General features: G+C 35.8%; 1 protein-coding gene across 5 annotated transcripts in view; it reads right to left on the reverse strand.

Annotated features, from left to right (window-relative positions):
* The window catches only part of PDS5B (PDS5 cohesin associated factor B), a 102,873-nt gene that overhangs the window by 36,277 nt on the left and 47,254 nt on the right, over positions 1–19,342 (reverse strand). For 4 of the 5 annotated variants that reach the window (XM_009644866.2, XM_009644873.2, XM_009644859.2 and 1 more), the window contains 9 exons: positions 15,670–15,718; positions 14,024–14,163; positions 13,831–13,946; positions 11,936–12,041; positions 9,843–10,003; positions 9,114–9,237; positions 8,159–8,317; positions 7,292–7,360; positions 2,286–2,422 (listed from right to left, as the gene is read on the reverse strand). In XM_009644866.2, the coding sequence (XP_009643161.1) occupies positions 2,286–2,422; positions 7,292–7,360; positions 8,159–8,317; positions 9,114–9,237; positions 9,843–10,003; positions 11,936–12,041; positions 13,831–13,946; positions 14,024–14,163; positions 15,670–15,718 (1,061 nt within the window). The remainder of the gene's footprint in view (positions 1–2,285; positions 2,423–7,291; positions 7,361–8,158; positions 8,318–9,113; positions 9,238–9,842; positions 10,004–11,935; positions 12,042–13,830; positions 13,947–14,023; positions 14,164–15,669; positions 15,719–19,342) is intronic. The other variant, XM_035900562.1, reaches the window with a different exon arrangement.

The raw sequence follows: 19,342 nt of genomic DNA on the forward strand, positions 1-19,342 counted from the left end.
AGATGCTCCAATCCCTTAAGCATTTTTGTGGCCCTATGATGGGCTCATTCCAGTAGCTCCATGTCTCTCATATTGACTGGGGAGCCCAGACATTCCATCACCTTCTCAGAGATCGAGGTGAGGCTGGCTGGCCTGTAGTTAGTTCTCTGGGTCCTCATTCCTGTCCTTTTTGAAGACAGGAGAGACATTTTCTTTTCTCTGGTCTTCAGGCACCTCTACCAATCACCACGATCATTCAGAGGATCAAGAGTGGCCTCACAATGACATCTGCCAGCTCCCTCAACATGCATCCCATCAAGGACATGGACTTATGCATGTCCAGTTTGCTTAAGTATTCTGTAACCTGTATCTTCTTCCCCCAAGGGTATGTCTTCCTTGTTCCAGACCTTCCCCTGATCTCCAGGGCCTGGGATTCTTGAAGGCTGGTCTTACTGGTAAAGCCTGAGGTGAAGAAGGCATTCAGTTCCTCAACTTTTTCCATGTCCTGTGTCACCAGGGCTCCTGCCTCATTCATCAGTGGGTGCAAAATTTCCCTAGTCTTCCTTTTGTCACCTATTTAAATGAACTCTTCTGGTTGCCTTTGCCATCCCTCACTAGATTCAATTCCAGTTGGACTTTGGCTTCTCCGTATCTCAGACAGCGTTATCTGTATTCCTGCCAAGTTACCTCTCCGTAATTCCACTTTCTGTATACCTCATAGAATCATAGCATATCATAAAATAGTTTGGGTTGGAAGGGATCTTCAAAGGTGATCTAGTCCAATCCCCCCCAGGGGGCTCTTCTCTCACTTGTGTCAGGAAGTTGTCACTGATGCTCTCCAGGAAGCACCTGGATTGCTTATGTGCTTCTGTGTTGCTTCCCCAGCAGGTATCAGAGCGGTTGAAGATCCCCATGAGGGCTAAGGCCTGCGAACATGAAGTTCTTTCTAGCTGTTTATAGAAAGCCTCCTCCACTTCCTCTTCCTGGTCAGGGGGCCTAAAGCAGACACCTACTACAATGTCACCCATACCAGTATGCTCGTTAATCCTCACCCATAAGCCCTCAATTGGCTCATCATCCATCCCCAAGCAGAGCTCCAAGGGGCTGAAGGATTGCCTTTAACACAGAGCAACCTGACATGTAATTGCAGCTTTCTCCCTCCCCTAAAAGTTTCCCCAGCCCTCCAATTTTAATAATGGAGAACTGAACACATCATTATATACAGTTTCTATCATTATTTATGAGTACAAAAAGAGTGGGAAAATTAAATTTCTAAAACATGCACAGTAAGGAATCATCACTCCAAGCATGAAAATACACAGAACCTACAGAACTGATCTATTCACAAACTACTAGCTAAGCCAACAATACACTCTGAGCAGTTATGGTGAAAAGCTAACTTACTACTACTTAACTCCCTAGTATCTGCCACAAGCAGTCCTATTACAGAATTTAAAACTATGAAACAATTATTTGCAAGGAACTTTAAGAAAGACTACACAGTTGCTACAGAGAAACATACTAGACAATTCTCAGGTTTGCAGTTTGCACACACAACATAGGTTCTATCTGCATAATCACTGTATAATATTAAACCCTAACCCAAAATGAAAACCTTTTTACTCCTACTGGCACAATCCACCCTTAATGACTTTTGCAGACATAAATTTTCAATGTTTGGCAAGCAATAGTGGCTGACAACTTGTCACTTCCCCTACCGCAGAGGATTAAGAAGATACCTAGAAAAACAAGTAAGTTGTCTAACAATCACCTAAAAAGGTACATTATTTATTGAGACTTAATCCTCTTTACAAGTTTCCCTCTTCCTTTCACTTTAGAGGCCTCAAGGGATTAAAGTCTGCCTTCAAGCAGAAATGTCTTATGCACTAGGTATTCCCACCTGGTTTACTGCAACATGCTATTATTTTTTATTAGAAAGCCTGCCATTGGCCTTTGGCATACACAACAATTGGCACATCAGGAAGAGCAAGCTGCATAAAAAATTAAAACCAATTTTCAGTGGGAAAGAGAAAGTTACACAGTTTATTCTTACAATATGAGTAATGGCTCTTTGAAGAAAGAGATAAAACAAAGAACATAAACCCATTATAATACAGCTATATCTACAGTGTTAAAAAACTTGAGATAAGAAAAACTTATGAAGGAATCCAGCCAAGCCTACCATTGGTTCTTACAAAAGAAGTATAAATTGTTAAGCAGTCTAACAGAATAGTTTAAGTACTTCTTTGACTAAAACTCTCCCCACCGCATCATCAGACATCAAAACATTACCATCTGTTACATACCTAATTTTCCCCTGCTCTGTTAAATCTCCATCACTATGTAGTATTGTTGTTAGCAACCTCAGAGTAGAAGTTCCTGACTTGCTGTGGTTGTTCTTCATTCCTAGCAACCATCGAACCATCATCTTGATGGCCTGAATCTGAAAAAAAAAAAAAAAATTCAATATGCAGAAGTGAAATCACATCGTAAGCCTCATTTTTTAAATAATCTTTATTTAATCACATCATATTTTCCCAAGTGCTTTTTACTGCTACAAACATAAGTCTGTCAAGGCTGCAAAACATAATTTAAATACTGAAAGATAACTACACATACTCTCACTATACAGCATACAGAAAGTCTCAAGCATTTATTACAGCAAATAAAAATCATACAACGTTAAGTTAAAGTTTGAAAGGTTTCTTCCACTAAGCAATTACATATTTTGTCCTGTGAAAACATTATCTTAATTGACCTTACATCTACTAAACACTGTGGAATAGGCAAAACAATTTATACTTACTAAGAAAATGTCACTGGATCAAAAAGCAGAACACATTTTCATCTTCCTATACTCCTACAATTCCAGTGCTTAAACAATCCCTATACATTCTTCATTTATATATGTAATATTTGAGTTTAAATTTATTTAAGACAAGTAAATTAAACACTTCATAGACATTTTGACTGTTAGATTACCAACCTGTATTAAGATAACCCATCTGGAAAAAGAATATTTCTTTCATGGCTGTTTAAATAAAAGCCTCAAAGCCTGCAACTTAGCATAACAATGGAAACATTAAGTGTTTTGAGGCAAGCTTCTAAAAGCATGCAGAATCCAGCAGCTATCGTGAAACACTGAATAATTTCACATGTTTCTTTAGTGAAAAAGCATGAATTTGGAGATTAAGTTCAGCTTCGTATTTGAATCCCTTTGCCCTTTCATTTTCCCTTTATATGTGAGCAGAGACAACAAAAAACACAGAAAGAGGAATATCCTCTTACAGTAAAATTAAAATGCTCATCTGAATCAAGCAGACATCGGGGGGGGGAGGGGTTGTGTGGTGTGTGCGGAACTAAACACAAAAACAAAACACCAAACTCTGAAGTTCAAAACACAAAACCCAAAAGCTTTGGAAAAACTGAGGTATGATGAAAAGGAAGCTAGCACTTTTTGTACATGGCAACATCAGATTTTTACCTTAATGGAAAAGGCAGTTCTAATAACTTTTATATAAAACATTCATAATATCACTGAATTAAGTTCATCATACAGTCGCTATCCCAGGTAACAAACTGATCACAATGGTTCCTTCAGATATAAATTCTAGAATTGTCATCTATGCATGAGTTTATTTTTTAGCATTGTAGCCCATTTACTCCATCTACAGAATTCTAATTATATCGGGTAACACCAGCAAGAGGTAGAATATCTGCCACTCAAGCACTCAAAACACAAATGGAGTTTGTGGAATAGAAATTAAATTGTCTTGCCCTAGCTTTCAAAGGGTCTTCCACTGAAACAGCTGTAAGTATCAACCAGAAGATTCTAATAGTAGTTAATAGTAGTAGTAATAATAACAGCAGCAGATCTCTTGATGGCTTACCAAACCAATTCAGTTTCTTCATGTCATAGCCAGTACCTGTACCATTAGTGCGTCCCGCTTTTTGGGAGGACGGAAACACACTAGCTCTGTTTGATCTTCAAGTAAATGACGTATTCAGCCAGGGAACAGCCACACGCTATCTTGTGCCCCTATGTCAGCTCCTGTGCAATTTCAATTTTAAACTTTGCTTCTCTCTTCCCCCTCCACAACTTACTTCTCCCAATTTTACTGTCCATTTACTGTCCAATTCTACTCTAGTCTTGCACTTAGCAAGTCCTAATCCTGACTCCTTTAGAATTATCCTCTGACCCTACTATGTTCCCTGTTTTTTTGCTGGTGTTAATGATGTTGTGATGACATTCCAGCAACCTTCAGAATTAAGCATTCCCATCAAATTGGTACAGGGAGTGAGAATTCCCACAGTCACTACTAGCTACCTGAAGACTTAAACAAACATGATATGAGTTTGCACTGCCCTTGTGTTTTAATTTTTGTCTTCGCAGCTAAATAGGGTTTATATCAATATCAAAGGATAATTCCATTTGGAAGGAATGTCAGGAGGTCCCCAGTCCAATATCCCACTGAAAGGAAGGTCAGCTATGAAGCCAGATATTGTTAATCTCAGTTTTATCCATTGTGATGTTGAAAGTCTTCACGAACAGAGATTGCACAGGCTCTCCTGGCAACCTGCAACCTCTTGCAACCTGTTCCATTGCCTGACTGTTCTCAGTTTTTTCCTTACGTTCAGTCTGAGCCTCAGGTTTCAATTTGTGTCCCATGAGCCTAGAGTTCTCCTTTGAGATTAAAAATTATTATAGACAACATGAAAATATCAAGAAAGTAAAAATGCAGCATGGGTCAGAACCATATCAAAGGCCACAAATGACTGCTTTGCACTAGACTTAGCAACACAACATGAACTACCTGTGTTTGAAATGCAAGCAAAAGTGATAGGACACAACCATTTCTTTCCGAGACAGTGATTATAATGTGACAGATCTTTGATTTGTCATATGAGAAAACCCCAGTTAACTACTAGCTTTACATAAGCTGTTAGTAGTAAATAAGTATTAATTTTTAAGAATAAAGGTAACAATTAAAAATAATCAACAGATAGTTATAACCCTTTTCTCTGATCTAGAGGTTATCATCATGCCTCCATTGCAAAAGTATAATGGGCTCCCATCCCATGTGCTGATCCTAGAAACAGTCTTCCTGCTACATCAACATTAGGACAAGAGCTACTACATCATGACAAGAGCTACTGCATCAACATTATGACCAGAGCTAGCTCAGGTTTCTACTACTTGAGTTTTCAGAGCCACAAATGCTGCAGAAATATCACAGAACATACAGGCTTGTGCAGTAGAGAAAAATAAAACAATGTCCACTTAAAGTACAGCTAGAGAAACAGGATGAGAAACCTTTTATTGCAGTGTACATAGAAGGAAACAAGAATATCACTGCTACTACCTAAGTCTCAATCCACTGCACGTCGCACAGAAGTATTCAGTACTGGTCACTGTCAAGAGAGATCACTGCTTTAGACCAGACGTTCAAGTGTCAGGCATAGGAATTCAAGTCTAACTCAAACAATAATTAAACCAATTCATATTTAGTGCTGCACTGAAGCATTTTTCTACAGACATAATTTCATTTAAGGTTTAGCATCCAAAGCTAAGCCTAGCCTATATCAGTCTACATCTGTTAGGCTGGATAATATTATAATTTTGTCTTAATCAGTTCTTCCCCCTTTCATGCTTAAACTTGCTAGTTTTAAGATCCCCATTAGATATATTATACAGTTATGTTACAAAGGAAGAGTTTTAAAAAAGGCTTTTAAAACCAGAGTAAAGAAAAATACATTGTCAGAGAGATTCGTTTATAAACTAATGGTGTGGCCTGCAGCAGTCATTAAATATAGGCTTCTCAGTGGTAATAAATGCTAATTAAATCTGCAGATCAATTTTCCACAATAACCTGTTTTCACTTGCCAATAAGTGCTTTGTACAGCTTTCAGGCTTGGCTTCAACTCTAAGTTGCCTTAAGATTTTCTATAAGTCAATTAATTAAGTTTTATCAACACCAAAATGCATTTTAGGGAGATATTATAGCTTCACGAAACATTAAAAAAAAAAGAAAAAGAAAAAAAAAGCAATTAATATTTTCTACTTCAAGTTACATGTATAATCACCGAAGGAAAATCATGTCTATTTTAAACTAACAGTTTATGAAATCAAAACAAACATGCATTCTTTTAACAGTTTTTGGAGTGTACTGTGTAACTATGGAACAGCAGAAACACAAAAAATATCCTTGCTGTAGTCAAATGAATGAAAAGCTAACAAATCAACTCCAAACACAACTGAGCATTTCCAGTAATGAACTCTGTACCAAGCTGGAAACAAAGTACTTACTAAACCATCAGAGAAGGAGGTATTATGCTGCAAAGAGTTTAACAACTCCAAGAGAGAAGGCAAAGAACTTCTTAAAACCATAAGAGCACTTTATTCAAAAGGCACTGGAAATTAAATGACTGCTATAATTAACTTAGAAACAGCATGCTACAAAGTACATGCATCTTTCTAATTCTGAAAGAAAATGTGAAAGCATAATCTATCCCTCTTCAGAAGAAAGGGCATTTAAACCCAAATATAGACATAGGATGTATTTTCCACAGTATAAGTCTATTTCTGATTGAGTGAAAAATTGAGTGACAATATCTATTACCAAGCCCAGAAATCATATTCATAAACTTACTCCAAGAAAAGAACAAGCTTGAGATTACTAGAGTAAAAAAAACCAACCAAACCCCTACTATTTTAAAGGTTTTTTTTGTTTTGTGGTTGTTTTTTCTTTTTTAAATCTAGGTTTTTCTCTAACGCACATTGTACACAGAAAAGCAATGTAACACATTTATTCATTTGAGGAAACTGAGGAATCCAAGAAAAATTTTTTCTTTATTCCATTGAAAGTTTCTTGGAAAATTTTTAGGAAAGCTTCTTTCCTAAAAATTCAAAAGAAAATGGGAAGACTTTAAACAAAGTCTCTATGGTATTTTACTCCTATATTAAACAGAAGAGACAAAAAAATACTTTAACTGTGATAATATCTGGAATACTTAAGTGCTGCACATCAAACCTAAGCATATAATAAGTTAAAACTTAAAAAGTCAATAAAGCGTACATGTAAATTTATTTACAAAAGTAAAAAAAGTAGATGTTCCCAAAAGCAAAATTTGTTTCTTCTGGCAATCTGAAAGTGTGTATTCTGATAAGATTCTCAATTTTAAAATAGTTACTTCTATTGGGCGACTAGGTTACTTCTATTAGGTGACAAGGAAACAGAAAAAAACAGTTGACAGCTTTAGGAATCCAGGTATTTATTACACAATCATAAGAAAATAGATAAGTGCTACTTACTTTAACAAGTGTTTCAGGAGACACTTCTTCATCCGGGACCCAAAGTTTTGTTGTCTTTTTTCCTGGAAGCTAAACCAAACATTACATTTTGTTACACTGCTGTTATTCTTCAGTGAAACCTGCTGTAATCTCCTCTTTCCTGTTTGCTTCCGAGAACAATACAGCAGCACTCACTGGTTAGCTTTATGGCTTCTGTATTTTATAGAAGTAATCATTACAGAAGTGAGATACTGTTTTTACCTCTCTATTCAAGTATCGGCAAATTTAACAGTAGCAAAGGCGTTTTTGTTGTTGTTGTTACCTGAAAACTATTTCTTTAGAGTGTAATAGCCATTGCTTTGAAAAGAATTTCTAGTCTCCATACCCAGTAGATTGGAACCTCAAGCGCATAGTTTCAGACAGTAAATCTTTACCTAACCCTAAACAATGGCTGACAATGCACAAGCTATTTTTTCACTTCATAACCACTATTAATAAAGAATTATTAGAATTAAAATTCAGTCTTCCATTTAAACAGTGTTTTAATTTCAAATGCTTTTACTTCCAAAAAAAAAAAAAAAAAATCACAACTTGCTTGCTCAAGACAAGAGACTGTGAGTGAAGTCAATAACAATTTTCCCATTTTTAACAAAAGGCAAGGCATAAAGTGCTCAAATGCTGTGCTATATGCTGCCGCTTTTGCAGGACTACCAAATTAGTAGTACCTCCTTTCCTGTACTGTGTGTTTTCAATTGAGCTAAACAGTATATGCAGAAATTCAAAGACAACCATACAGAAAAATAACCAACAAGCCAAAAATTTTAACATAGGCTTGCTGAGTATCATACTAGAGGAGAAGCAGAATCTTCACACAAGAAAAATACTTACCCTATCATTCATTAGCAAATCTTTAACAATAAAAGTGGCAACCAAAGATTTCAAAGGGGCAGCAAACTGATCAGGTGCTAGCATGGCTATATGGCCAATAGTAACCAATGGCGTAATGAGATGCTCAAAATTGCTCGGATCCAAACTTTTATGCAGTGGCTAGAAAAAAGGCAACAAATTCAGGTGTTACTGATATCGTCTGTGTCTTATTAGGGGTGTGGGGGGGTGTGGTGTGTGAGAGTTCTGAAATAGACATGGACAACTTGTTACAGAAATACAATTTTAAAAGAACTACCGACTATTTAGATTTAAAGATGCATTCACCAACCCTACAAGACTTCTACAAATCAAAAGAAAAATCAAGACAGAGAAAATGTTTATCACATCTGTGTAGTTCAAAAAGTGGCAGCTCAAGCAGGACCATTTGGGAAACAATGGATAAAAAGCCTGTTTTCTTGAAGTAGTGGGCCTATTACATCTCAAGATGGCAGTTTCAATAATGGACTAGGATTCAGCCTTCAAGATAAAAGGCTTATCGGCACTACTTTAAAAGTACATTTGCAGTTATAACTATAAAATCTATTTAATCAGTCTCTACCATAACTCAGTTTTCCATAAGTTCTGTAACCATTTAAATACTTTGGTCCAGTCCCAACAGGGGTGAGGAGTAGTTCCTCTTTCCACGAATAGTTCATGGTTCTAGCACACAGTCCAACACTGTTTTACTCTATCGTCTGTTAAAATAAATAACCCTAAACATGATGGATCATAGGATACTAAAAAACACCCTCTGCTACCACTTTTGAGGCCAAACTGTATGAGAACAAAGGGAAAGGGGGAAAAACATCTTTCCTAAATTTGATACAACTTGCCATATAAATTGCCACTATATCCCTTAGTTTACATATGCAATATAAAAGATTAATAAAAAGTAACTTAAATATTTCAGTTTTACCTCAAATATCTGTGCAAACTGTGTTTCTTTGCTGGAAAATATTGCATGGATGCAGTGAATAGCATACTTGGCTTGACGAGGGGGTCCTTTTTTAGCTTTATGATGCAACACTGGAAGCAAAGCACTTTAAAAAAAGAAAGAGATAAGTACCTCTTTACAAACTGAAAATCGACCAAAATATCAAGGTAGCAAAAAAGTACAGATATACACATACAGAACAAAGCACCTCTACAAAAGTGCTAATTCTCCTGGTCTTGGCAATTTCTTCAAAGAAAGCAAAGAAGGGTTGTTTACATGACTTTCAAGTAAAAAAAGCAAACTGTTTTTTGTTGATAGAACATCATGTAGCAAAACAAACATTTTATCTGCACAAGTTATTAAATGCTCTTTTGGAAATATTCTTTCTACATAACCCCATTGAATTAGAAAGAATGTTTTTACATTGCAATATATTTAATTTAGGAAAAAAACCCAAGTAATTCTGAATGGCAATGGTAAAAATTATAGTAGTATCAGTGACATATCAGCTGTCACTACATTTCACTTCCATTCTTCAAAAACCACCGCATTTTGAAGTCATTCAAATCTCTTTCCAGCTTTACCTGAAGTAATACTTTTCCTTCAAAAGAATGCAGGATAATGCTATAGCATGTAAAAGGAAGAATGAGAACTTGCAAAATCCCATATAGCAAAAACCACTATTCAAACAGAGTAAGACACACAACTTACGATCGTATGTGAGGAAAGTCTTCTTCAATTTTACTTCCTGTATTTTTGAAAATTTGTAATGCAGCTTCTGCCACTTTTTCATCATCCATTTTCAAGCAAGCCAGGAGAGACTCGAAAGTTTCAGCTGAATGAAATGAGATAGGGTGCGTAAATGAAAGTACCTGCCAAAATAAGATGAAAGCTGTGTTAATATTTTTTAAAGGTCCACTTATATAGAACATTCCATCAAGACTCATTTTCCACTGCCGCACTGGAATATTTATAGTACTCTGCCTGTTTTTGTCAGATGATCCACTTTTTTCCTGACTTTTTTTAGTACCTCCTAAACATCTCTGCCTTCATACATGATCTCATCAGTTTTAACTTATTTCTCCAGTCTCAATTTCTTCTGTTATTGTGAACATGTACTTCTCAGTGGCTACATCTATATTAGCAAGTACTGGGTTACAGCAGAAGTAGGTCGTAAGAGATACACAATTGATGTTAAAGAAGCAATATTCACATTTTGGGGGTGTTACTTCAGAGTATTTCTAGACTGACTGAAGCCACTTTAGCCACTGCAACATGACATGTGCTTCTGAAGCTCATCTCAATCTTGTTTCTTTAAAAGAAATCTAGCTTGTGTGCTCCCAGACTTCATGCTTGTTTGCTAAATGGAACTGGTTGTGCTCTGAAGGGAAGATCCTAACTCTAAAATAGTAATATAGACATACCCCATAGGGTCTCTAGTGCCTCAAGCTTTCCACAACAGCTTAGCAGCTTACCAGATTCTGTACCTCTCCTTCAGATTCTTGGATTCTGTCTTGAAGTAAGACAGCCCTCCCATGTTAAAAAAAAAAAAAAAAAAAAAAAAAAAAAAAAAAAAAAAAATCCTCCTTTGATCCTTGCTGAAAGTTTGCCTTCTCTTCACTTTTAAGTGGCCGTTGATTATCAGGCTCTTTCCATATAATATTCTGACATGTATCAAAGAAACTATTTTAAAAATCTAGGAACTTCTTCACATGTAGTTTTCTATTTTCACCAAGCTATCTTCCTCCCCATTTCATTGTATGGCACTCCTTTTTCTAGACTCCTATACTTGTCCTTTCTGGATTCTTCTCATGATGTACAGACAGCTTTCTTCAGGACAATCCTCCTACTCTTCCTTAAATGTGTCATGCTAGTTCATATGAATATGTAAATATTGACCTGGGAGCTTTCTTTCAAATATATACTCCTTCATGATTCGTTCTTACTCAGATTCATCTTTGTGCTACTGTTTTTTTGCACTTTCATCTAAACATGCACATCTGGCTAAAGAATCACATGCTCTCAGATTAATCTACTAGGCCCTTAGCTGATTATGGTATTCTGAAAACTTCTGCATGGGAGCTCTGTAGATTTTGAGGCCTCTGAAGTCAACCCACAGTTGGACTACTCCCAACACTATCATATAACTGAGGTGGTACTATGGCACAAGTACCGTCCTGTGCAGGTACAGACAAAGATGACACTACACAGTTTCTGTCAAACACTTTAGGCTAAAAGCCCTAAGTGAAACCAAAAGCCCTACGTAGTTGCATTTAAAAAGTTTCATGCTTTTAACAGTACTTGTAAATAACAGTGCTCAGCCCTGTTCTCCCTTTTTCCTAGGAGGAAAGAGTAAGAAATTTTGTACAATGTCCCCAGAAATGCATCTTGATGGGGTTTGCTATGTTAACTGAGTCTCAAAGATTACACAGCTGAAATAGATAAGACCCCAATTTATGAGGAACTTGGGGGAACCACAGTATTGTACTGATACACAAGTACAGTTCCAAAAGTAGTATAACTATATTCACAAACCACTTAATTTGCACTCTAATGATAAAAATTCAGCTGCTGATGTCACCCATGCAGCTCTTTTTGACTTCCAGAAAAACTTCTAAAGTATTTAAGATAATCTTACTTATGTGCCACATAAGATGAACATAGAGAACAAAAAACAAACCAGTATTCTTCCAGATAGCCACCACATGCTTATGACTAAAGATAAAGTGCTAATTAAAAATTTATTTTAACAAAGTTGCTTCAGAAAGTTTCACATGCTCACTGACGACCAGGAGTATACTTGCCTTAAGCAATTCAAGACCTGCTCTGATTGCCTGGTCAGTAGGTACACCCTCATCTTCATCATCAGCTGTTCCATCTATAGACTTGTTTACTTGCTTGATAAGGGCACTGAAGAAGAAAACAAAAACATGTCCTTATATTTACTGCAATTCCACCTTGTATGACTGTTTTCATAAGTTTAAGATACAAGCTTATTAAATAAACTTATTTAAAAAATTAAAAATGTAAGTTTTTTATAAACCAAATGTAAGTCAACTACATACCTAATCTGGTTGCCCTCATCTCCCATCTAAATCAAATCTTATAAAGCATTAAGTTAAAAAATGTTTATCCATCATGAATTAAGAACTATTATATACACATTACTCCCAAAGGATGACCAAAATAAGAAAACAATTTGAGCATTACAAGCAACAATTTCAGGCAAGAATTATGCTGAGGTTACTAGCTGCTATGTATTCTTAGTAATTGATGGAAAATAACTGTTTATAATGTTTAGTCTACAACCAAGAGAAAAAATAACCACTAAACAGCTGTTCAAACAGTTGATGAAAAATTTGAAAGACTCATCTCCTGTATATTTCACCTTGAAAGTAATACTTTTTTTTTTTTTTCTTACACTGTACCCTAGGAAGGGAAATGGTGATTATCCAAATGATCCTATTAGCAAATGGTGCAGGCAGCTTCCCTACCAAGGCCTGAACAATATTCATAATATTCCTTCAGTACATCCTGTAAACAATAATTATACTGAAAAAACCCCAACCCCCCCAAAAACCCAACCCAAAAATCCCCACCAAATACCCAGTCAAAACCCATAAACCCTGGTAGCAAATCAAGGGAGAGATGGCATAATCAGACTTCCAGTTTCTTTTTTTCTGCCCCAATTGGACATCTATTAAAAAAACCAAACAGTCTGACAGTCTCTGAAATGAAGCAGAAGTTTAGTGAAAATTTACAAAGATGGGAGAAGGTCAGTCCTGTGTCAAAACTAAAAATACGTGCTTTTTACTACACTTTTTTTTTCTTGTACAGTGTATGGAGATCAGTCAGTAGGTAGATTGCGAAACAAGAATTGCAACTTAGTGCCACATTTGAGTATTAGTTTAAATATACATTTTATATTGCTTCTGTGAATTTGAAAAAATGCATTTTCAAATTTTAAGTACAAATCTAACTACACATTGTACTTCATCCAAGATCAAAAGAAAAATCTAGTTAAGAGTAATGTTTTTGAAACAGATTTTTAAGTGAAATCTCAATGGCTCCATTACATTGCGTGTGTGACAGGCAGAAAGTGAAAAGCTCAAGTACTTAAAAAAAATCAATTCCTATAGTTGGAATTAAAAGTTAAGAATTTACCAGAATTTAGAACTAGTTGTCTCTAGTAAGGTGCCACAGCTCTCAAATACAGCTATTGAATGACCATTCCAACAATTACTTCCTCCCCATAACTTCATTGGCTTACTCTTCCTTAAAGTCTTGATGCCTCATCACCACAATCTTTACTTCCTCAGTTATATTACTGTTCACATCACTATGAGTTAATATTCTGGGTAGAAAGCTTTAATGAAGTTTTTGAATAGCCACGGACAGAAATTTATTTTATAATAAGTCAGTCACAAACCAAACTTGCCCCATCAGCAACAGATCCATTTCTACTGACAGGCTGTCCCAGCTGTGCTGAATGACAAATCAATTGTTTGTGTAGCTACATTCTGAATGAAGAGACAAAAAAAACCCTAAGCAAAGGGAAACAGAAGAAAATACTGCAGGTCACCAGGCCTTAAACTGCACCCACCCAATCCATTACTGCTTTGCTTAAAGGTGAAATTAGAAAACCCGATTTCTCTCGCGCACGCACACACACACACACACATACACACACACAGAGTACCTGATGGATTCAGTATCAATGTGCACAGGAGCAATTCTCTCAAGAAGAAACTTTATCATTTCCAGGAAAGGATTTGTTGGTTGTTTTGGATTGCCCAACTTCTTTGTTATTTCCCTCTGCAATGTAAGTTTCAATTAAATTTATAATCAATTCAGTTCCAAAAATATTCACATATTTTAAGAGTAAATCTTACCACACATCCTTCAGCCTGTTTGCAAGAACATGTTGGACTAACAAGCATTTCTAACTGACTTCTTATTTTTTCATCATCTTCTAAAACTTGTGTGAACTTTTTCATGAAATCTTGAGCTTTCCCTGGATCAGGAAGGTTTCCTTTAAATAAGCAAAAGGAATCACTATTTATCTAATAAGTATCATAAGTATCAGAATTGTAAGTTACACAAGTTTGAAATGTCACATCAAGAAAGTTTCTATGTGTGTTTAAGTTAACCAAAAGGGGTGGGGGGGAAAACACAAAACAAAACACAAAACATCTTAACATGTGCAGATGTGTCTATGAGGACACCAATTTCTAAAAATTTGTATACCCATACACCTCCCCTGGCTATTGCTTTCTTCTCCCTTCACACTCATTTTCCAGTAAGTCTACTTGTTCTTGTTAATAATATAAACAGCTGAAGTTGACCTCAGAATGCCAAGTCTGTACTGCACAGAAAAATATACTATGTAAATAGATCACCCAATACAATAAGTGAGAAAAACACCAAAAGGATGTTTTTGCTAAGTTACTCCTTCACTAAACATAAGCTTTACAATGCTTGCAACATTTTAAAAAAAAGCTTTAAAAATGATTTTTTTTCAACTATATATTAATTTTACATTTCCAGTTTATATTCTAACAGGACAAATTATTAGCAAAGTGTCAGTATACTAAAGATGTTCCATGGTTTTGGTACAGTAGGTGTTAAGCAAAGTTGGCATAGAAAATGGTACAGGACTACAGGATAGTTAGTTCGAACAAGTTCTACTAAGTATTTGTTTTGCTGGATTTTTTTTTTTTTTTAATGCAACCCAGAACTAAAAGAACCAGAAAAATTACAGACTGATCAACTTTTGTATTATAAATAAAAAGAAAAAAGGATTTGGAACACGACCAACTGGGCAGCAAAATTTGCTTTTCCCTCCACATTTTTTCAAAAACGTACAAAACCTTAAGTAGCATCTTTTTTGCCAGAACAGTTTTCTTTCTTTTTTTTTTTTTTTTTTTTTTCCAAAAAGGTTGATTTAAAAACAAAATTTCAGAACTGTAAAGCAAATTTTTCTTCTTCTTACTGGTTTTAATGCTATTGGCATGTTGGGATGAGAAGAACAAGTGTTGCTTTGGGTTTGGTGTTTTTTTCTGTGCCAGAGTTTGGGTTACACTGAAGTTCTTCAGTTTCCAAAGTCCCTTCTTGCTACTGAAACCCAAACTGTTCTGTATTCTCTCAACAGAACTTACAATACCGACTCCTCAAAGACAGGTAAGTCAGTAGATAGTTTAGTGGGTTAGTTAACATACATTCTATAATAAATGCTAAAACAGACACTTAACACCTTAGATAATCTACATTTTGAATTAGTCTACAACAGATGCATCCACAATGTCATATGATAAGCTTCACAACTGGAGACTTTATACAGTAAGGAAATAATCATGCTTACAGCTGTCTTAATTCTTTAAAGCATATTGTTACATCATGTTTATCATAATTTGTTATAAATTTTATCTGTTAAAAAAACGTTATGTGTTATAAGTTTATCTCAAATTATTTTTAAAACAAGAAAACAATGTATTTAAACTGTAATTTTTAGACAGCGTGGATACTTCAACTGACTTACTTGTTATAACCATCACTTTTGAGAATATAGCTTTACTGCTGGCATCTGTCTGCAAGTCACAAAAGAAAAACGTGTTAAGTAAAAATTTTACATTATACATTTGCACTTGAATACTGAGTGAGTAAAATTCCATAATGCTTTATCAACAAGTCAGCACCCATCATTTTGCTAACACATCAGTGTGTTAGAAATCAAACCCACCACTGCAAAGTTAATGCTAGATAGTTACAGGAAGTAAAAGGTAGATCGTGCCTACAGTAACAGTCGCACATATGCTTATGTAAAATATTTTTATTACTTTCCCATCTACAATATAACTTAAAGAGCACGGTTGCGTTCTTTCTGTAACTGTCTTCCATCTAAAGCCTCTTCATTTTTAAATATAAAATGAACAGCAAGCATTAAATTCACTTTATCTCCTTGATCAAATATTGATTCTGAATAGTCTCGGCAGTCATTCCCACCTTATTGTAAAGAATGGAGCAAGTCAATAATAAGACAACTGCTACTCCTGTTCAGCTGAACAGGGAAGGCAGAAGATAGAAGTGTACTTGTGAAAGTAATAATCAGGGGCCATGACAACAACAAAAAAAAACCCCCGTAATTGCATTTCAGGATATCTGTGAAGCTTAGATTTCAATAAAACCATTGCTGATATAAAATCGTCCAACAGCTCCTTACAAGCAAAATAAAGTTACCCAAACCAGACTTTTATCTCATTAATTTTCCTCGTCAGTAATTCTTCTGGTACAAGATTTCAAATTCCATATACAAAGTCCAACTTAAGAGTTAGTTCTGAGACAGAGTAAATGGAATAGGAAAAAAAAGATTACCACAAATTTCACAGCCAGGTAAAACTACATAGTAAGTACATTTTCTTTATAAGAATATATTTCTAACAAATAAGTAATGTTCCTACAACATATCAACTGCTCCTGAAGGGAGACAAACTAGTTTCCAAGACATTTTTCCCCCACTTTTAGCTGTAACCTACAGCATTCTACAGACTAGGAAGTTTTATGGAATTATACTGAAGTTTCAAATATTAAGGAATTATGAGGAAAAACGACAAAGGGAATCCTTAACTGTACAGTGAAGATAGCACCCTAATCGTCTTCAGAAAAGTGTTCTGAAGTGGATGAAACAGGAAAAAAAAAGAAAAAAAAAAAAAAGGAATTTTTCAGTGCAGTGTAATAAGTGTTGTTAAACAACCCTGAAAACTTCCTAAGTAAAATGAAAATTGGAACCTGAAAGAAAAAAAATCAAGCTTACCACAATATTGTCAAAAGCATACAGACCCATCAGCTTCCAAACCATAAAGGAAGCTGCTCTTTTGCCAGTTGACTTCTCACAGATCAACCTTGGTGACAAAACTTACAAAGTCTACAAAACTTCATAAATGCATGTAAATAGTATCAATTTTGGTCTACAACTATGAAATTATATTCTTCTGAGAAAAGATTTAACTAAGACACGACACTTAATGAGCTTTCACTGAGAAGTATTTAAGAACAGTCTTTTTTAGAACTACCTTTGTAACAGACAAAATTAGTAGTAGACAAGCCTAAAAATTACAAACAAAAAAATGTCAAATCAACTCAGAGGGCTCATCTTGGTAAGATGAGTTCTTTTTTTTCTAAAGTACTTAACATGAGGCAAATGAACACCTGAAATGGGCCTTTTCATCAGGTTCATGTCAGGAAAGAGACCCTAAGAGATAAGTGTTACAAGACACTAACATTTTCTTATAAGTATTACAACGGAGCAGATAGGAAAAACTTCAATACAGAGGTAAAATTCTTGTTCATGTGCATCTAATTTTTTACATTTTCTTCATGAAATCTGCATATAGATCTCAAATAAGGTTCAAACAAGCCATGTTAGCTTTGGAGATAAGAAAATTACAAATTACTACAATAACTTTGGCTAACACATGGAAGTGTCTATTTCCAGAAGGAATATCCTACAACTATTCAGAGCAAATTTCTGTTCTGCTGCTGACTATGTACTATGAAAAAAGACAGGATTATTTTGAGTTCTAGCACAATTTTTTTTTTTTAAAAAAAAAGGAAATTAATTAGCCAATTTGTGGAAAATCTGGCAACGTTTGAAAATAGTGGCAACCTCGGAAAGATCAGAATATAACAAAAATACAGCATGAGATTAAGACAAGCAGCGTTTTTAGTGAATGTCCATTAAGTATTTCTGCAGAACTTTCTGTCACTTTTTAGTGTCAGAAGAATACTGTACTTTTGGGGGCTTTTGGCTGTCACTGCTGAACAGGCATGTTCAGACAAGAAATGAAGAAAACAGAAATAAAATCTGGTTTACAGGATTCAAATAACAATGTCAACAGATACAGAATCTCCATATTCACGCCTCTTGCAACTCAGAAGAAAAATACCAAAAATTGTACTGTGGAGTTTCTTTGGTTCTGACTGGTTTGGTCTTTTAATAATGGCTAAGTCTTCAAGTCCTGGCTAAAGTTCCTGTTAAAACAGACCTTAAGTTGAGCCTCACAATGTGCCTACACTTGCCACAGGGACAACACCTTCAGGAGAAAAATCAACAATTAAGCTATCCTGACTAAACAGAAAAATTCAATCAAAGTAAAAAGGTAACACCCAGCTATATTCTAAAAAGTTGCTAGTTCAGTTCAGATTTGTTTCCTGAAAGGAAGCAAAGTTTCTACAGCTCTGAATGACTAATGGGTATTTGTCTCAAGATGATTACTGCCTTGGACTGTACGTCCCTTCAGTTCTACTCCAATTATGAACATGCACTCTTATCTCAAACACAATGAATTAATCATATTAATTAATTATCAATTTTTGGGAAAAAAATTAAAAACCAACATACAAGGAGCATCACAGAAAAAAGTTTTTGTAAAAATAGCTAAGAATCTGCATTGGGTGTAACCGGCAAGGTTTGGGGTAGCAAAGAGCTGCTGGGGTGACCTGTGCAGGAGGACGTCAGGGACTCCTGTGCCAGTCAAAGCCACTTCCAGCCATCTCTGCTACTGACAAACCACCCCACCACCCACCAAAACTTCAACCAGTCAGAGGAGCCTATAGTGCCTCTGAGAAAACATATTTGAGAAAGGGTGGTAGCCAATAGGGGCAACAAGACAGATGCCAGAGCAGGAGAAGAGAAAGATGCCAAAGGAAAAGAAGAGACACCCAAGCAGAGGCAGGAGAGATGCCAGGCTAAGAGCCACCGGAGCGGGAGTAGAAAGGAGGCATTAGAGAAAGTACAACTCTAGAGGGACTGGCTGGTGGAGGAACCCACATTGCAGCAGTGAGTGAGAAATGAAGAGCAGCAAAAGGAAAGGAACCACCATGCCCTGGACCCCTGTCTCCTGTGCTGCCATCACCTCACTGAAGGGACAGCATAGCATGCAGCAAAGGGCCTGGGGACCTAAGTGTTTATTTGTTTGCTTCTATTTCTCAATACTAGAATCAGTAATAAAAGTTTATGTTAATTGACAACATACTAAATTAAGTAAAATTCCCTGACTCAAAACCGTTTTGTTGTCTGTGACAGCATCTCAGATCACAAGCCCCTAAATTCTCCCATGCAGTCCTGTTACTCAAAAGAAAAGTGTAGAGAATTAGTACTTAATAGCAAAAGATACGATGAAAGCCATGTGGACAAATGCAAACATGTCAACAGC

This window comes from Egretta garzetta, unplaced genomic scaffold, assembly GCF_000687185.1.
Source record: "Egretta garzetta isolate BGI_Z169 unplaced genomic scaffold, ASM68718v1 scaffold40, whole genome shotgun sequence".
Taxonomy (NCBI): domain Eukaryota; kingdom Metazoa; phylum Chordata; class Aves; order Pelecaniformes; family Ardeidae; genus Egretta; species Egretta garzetta.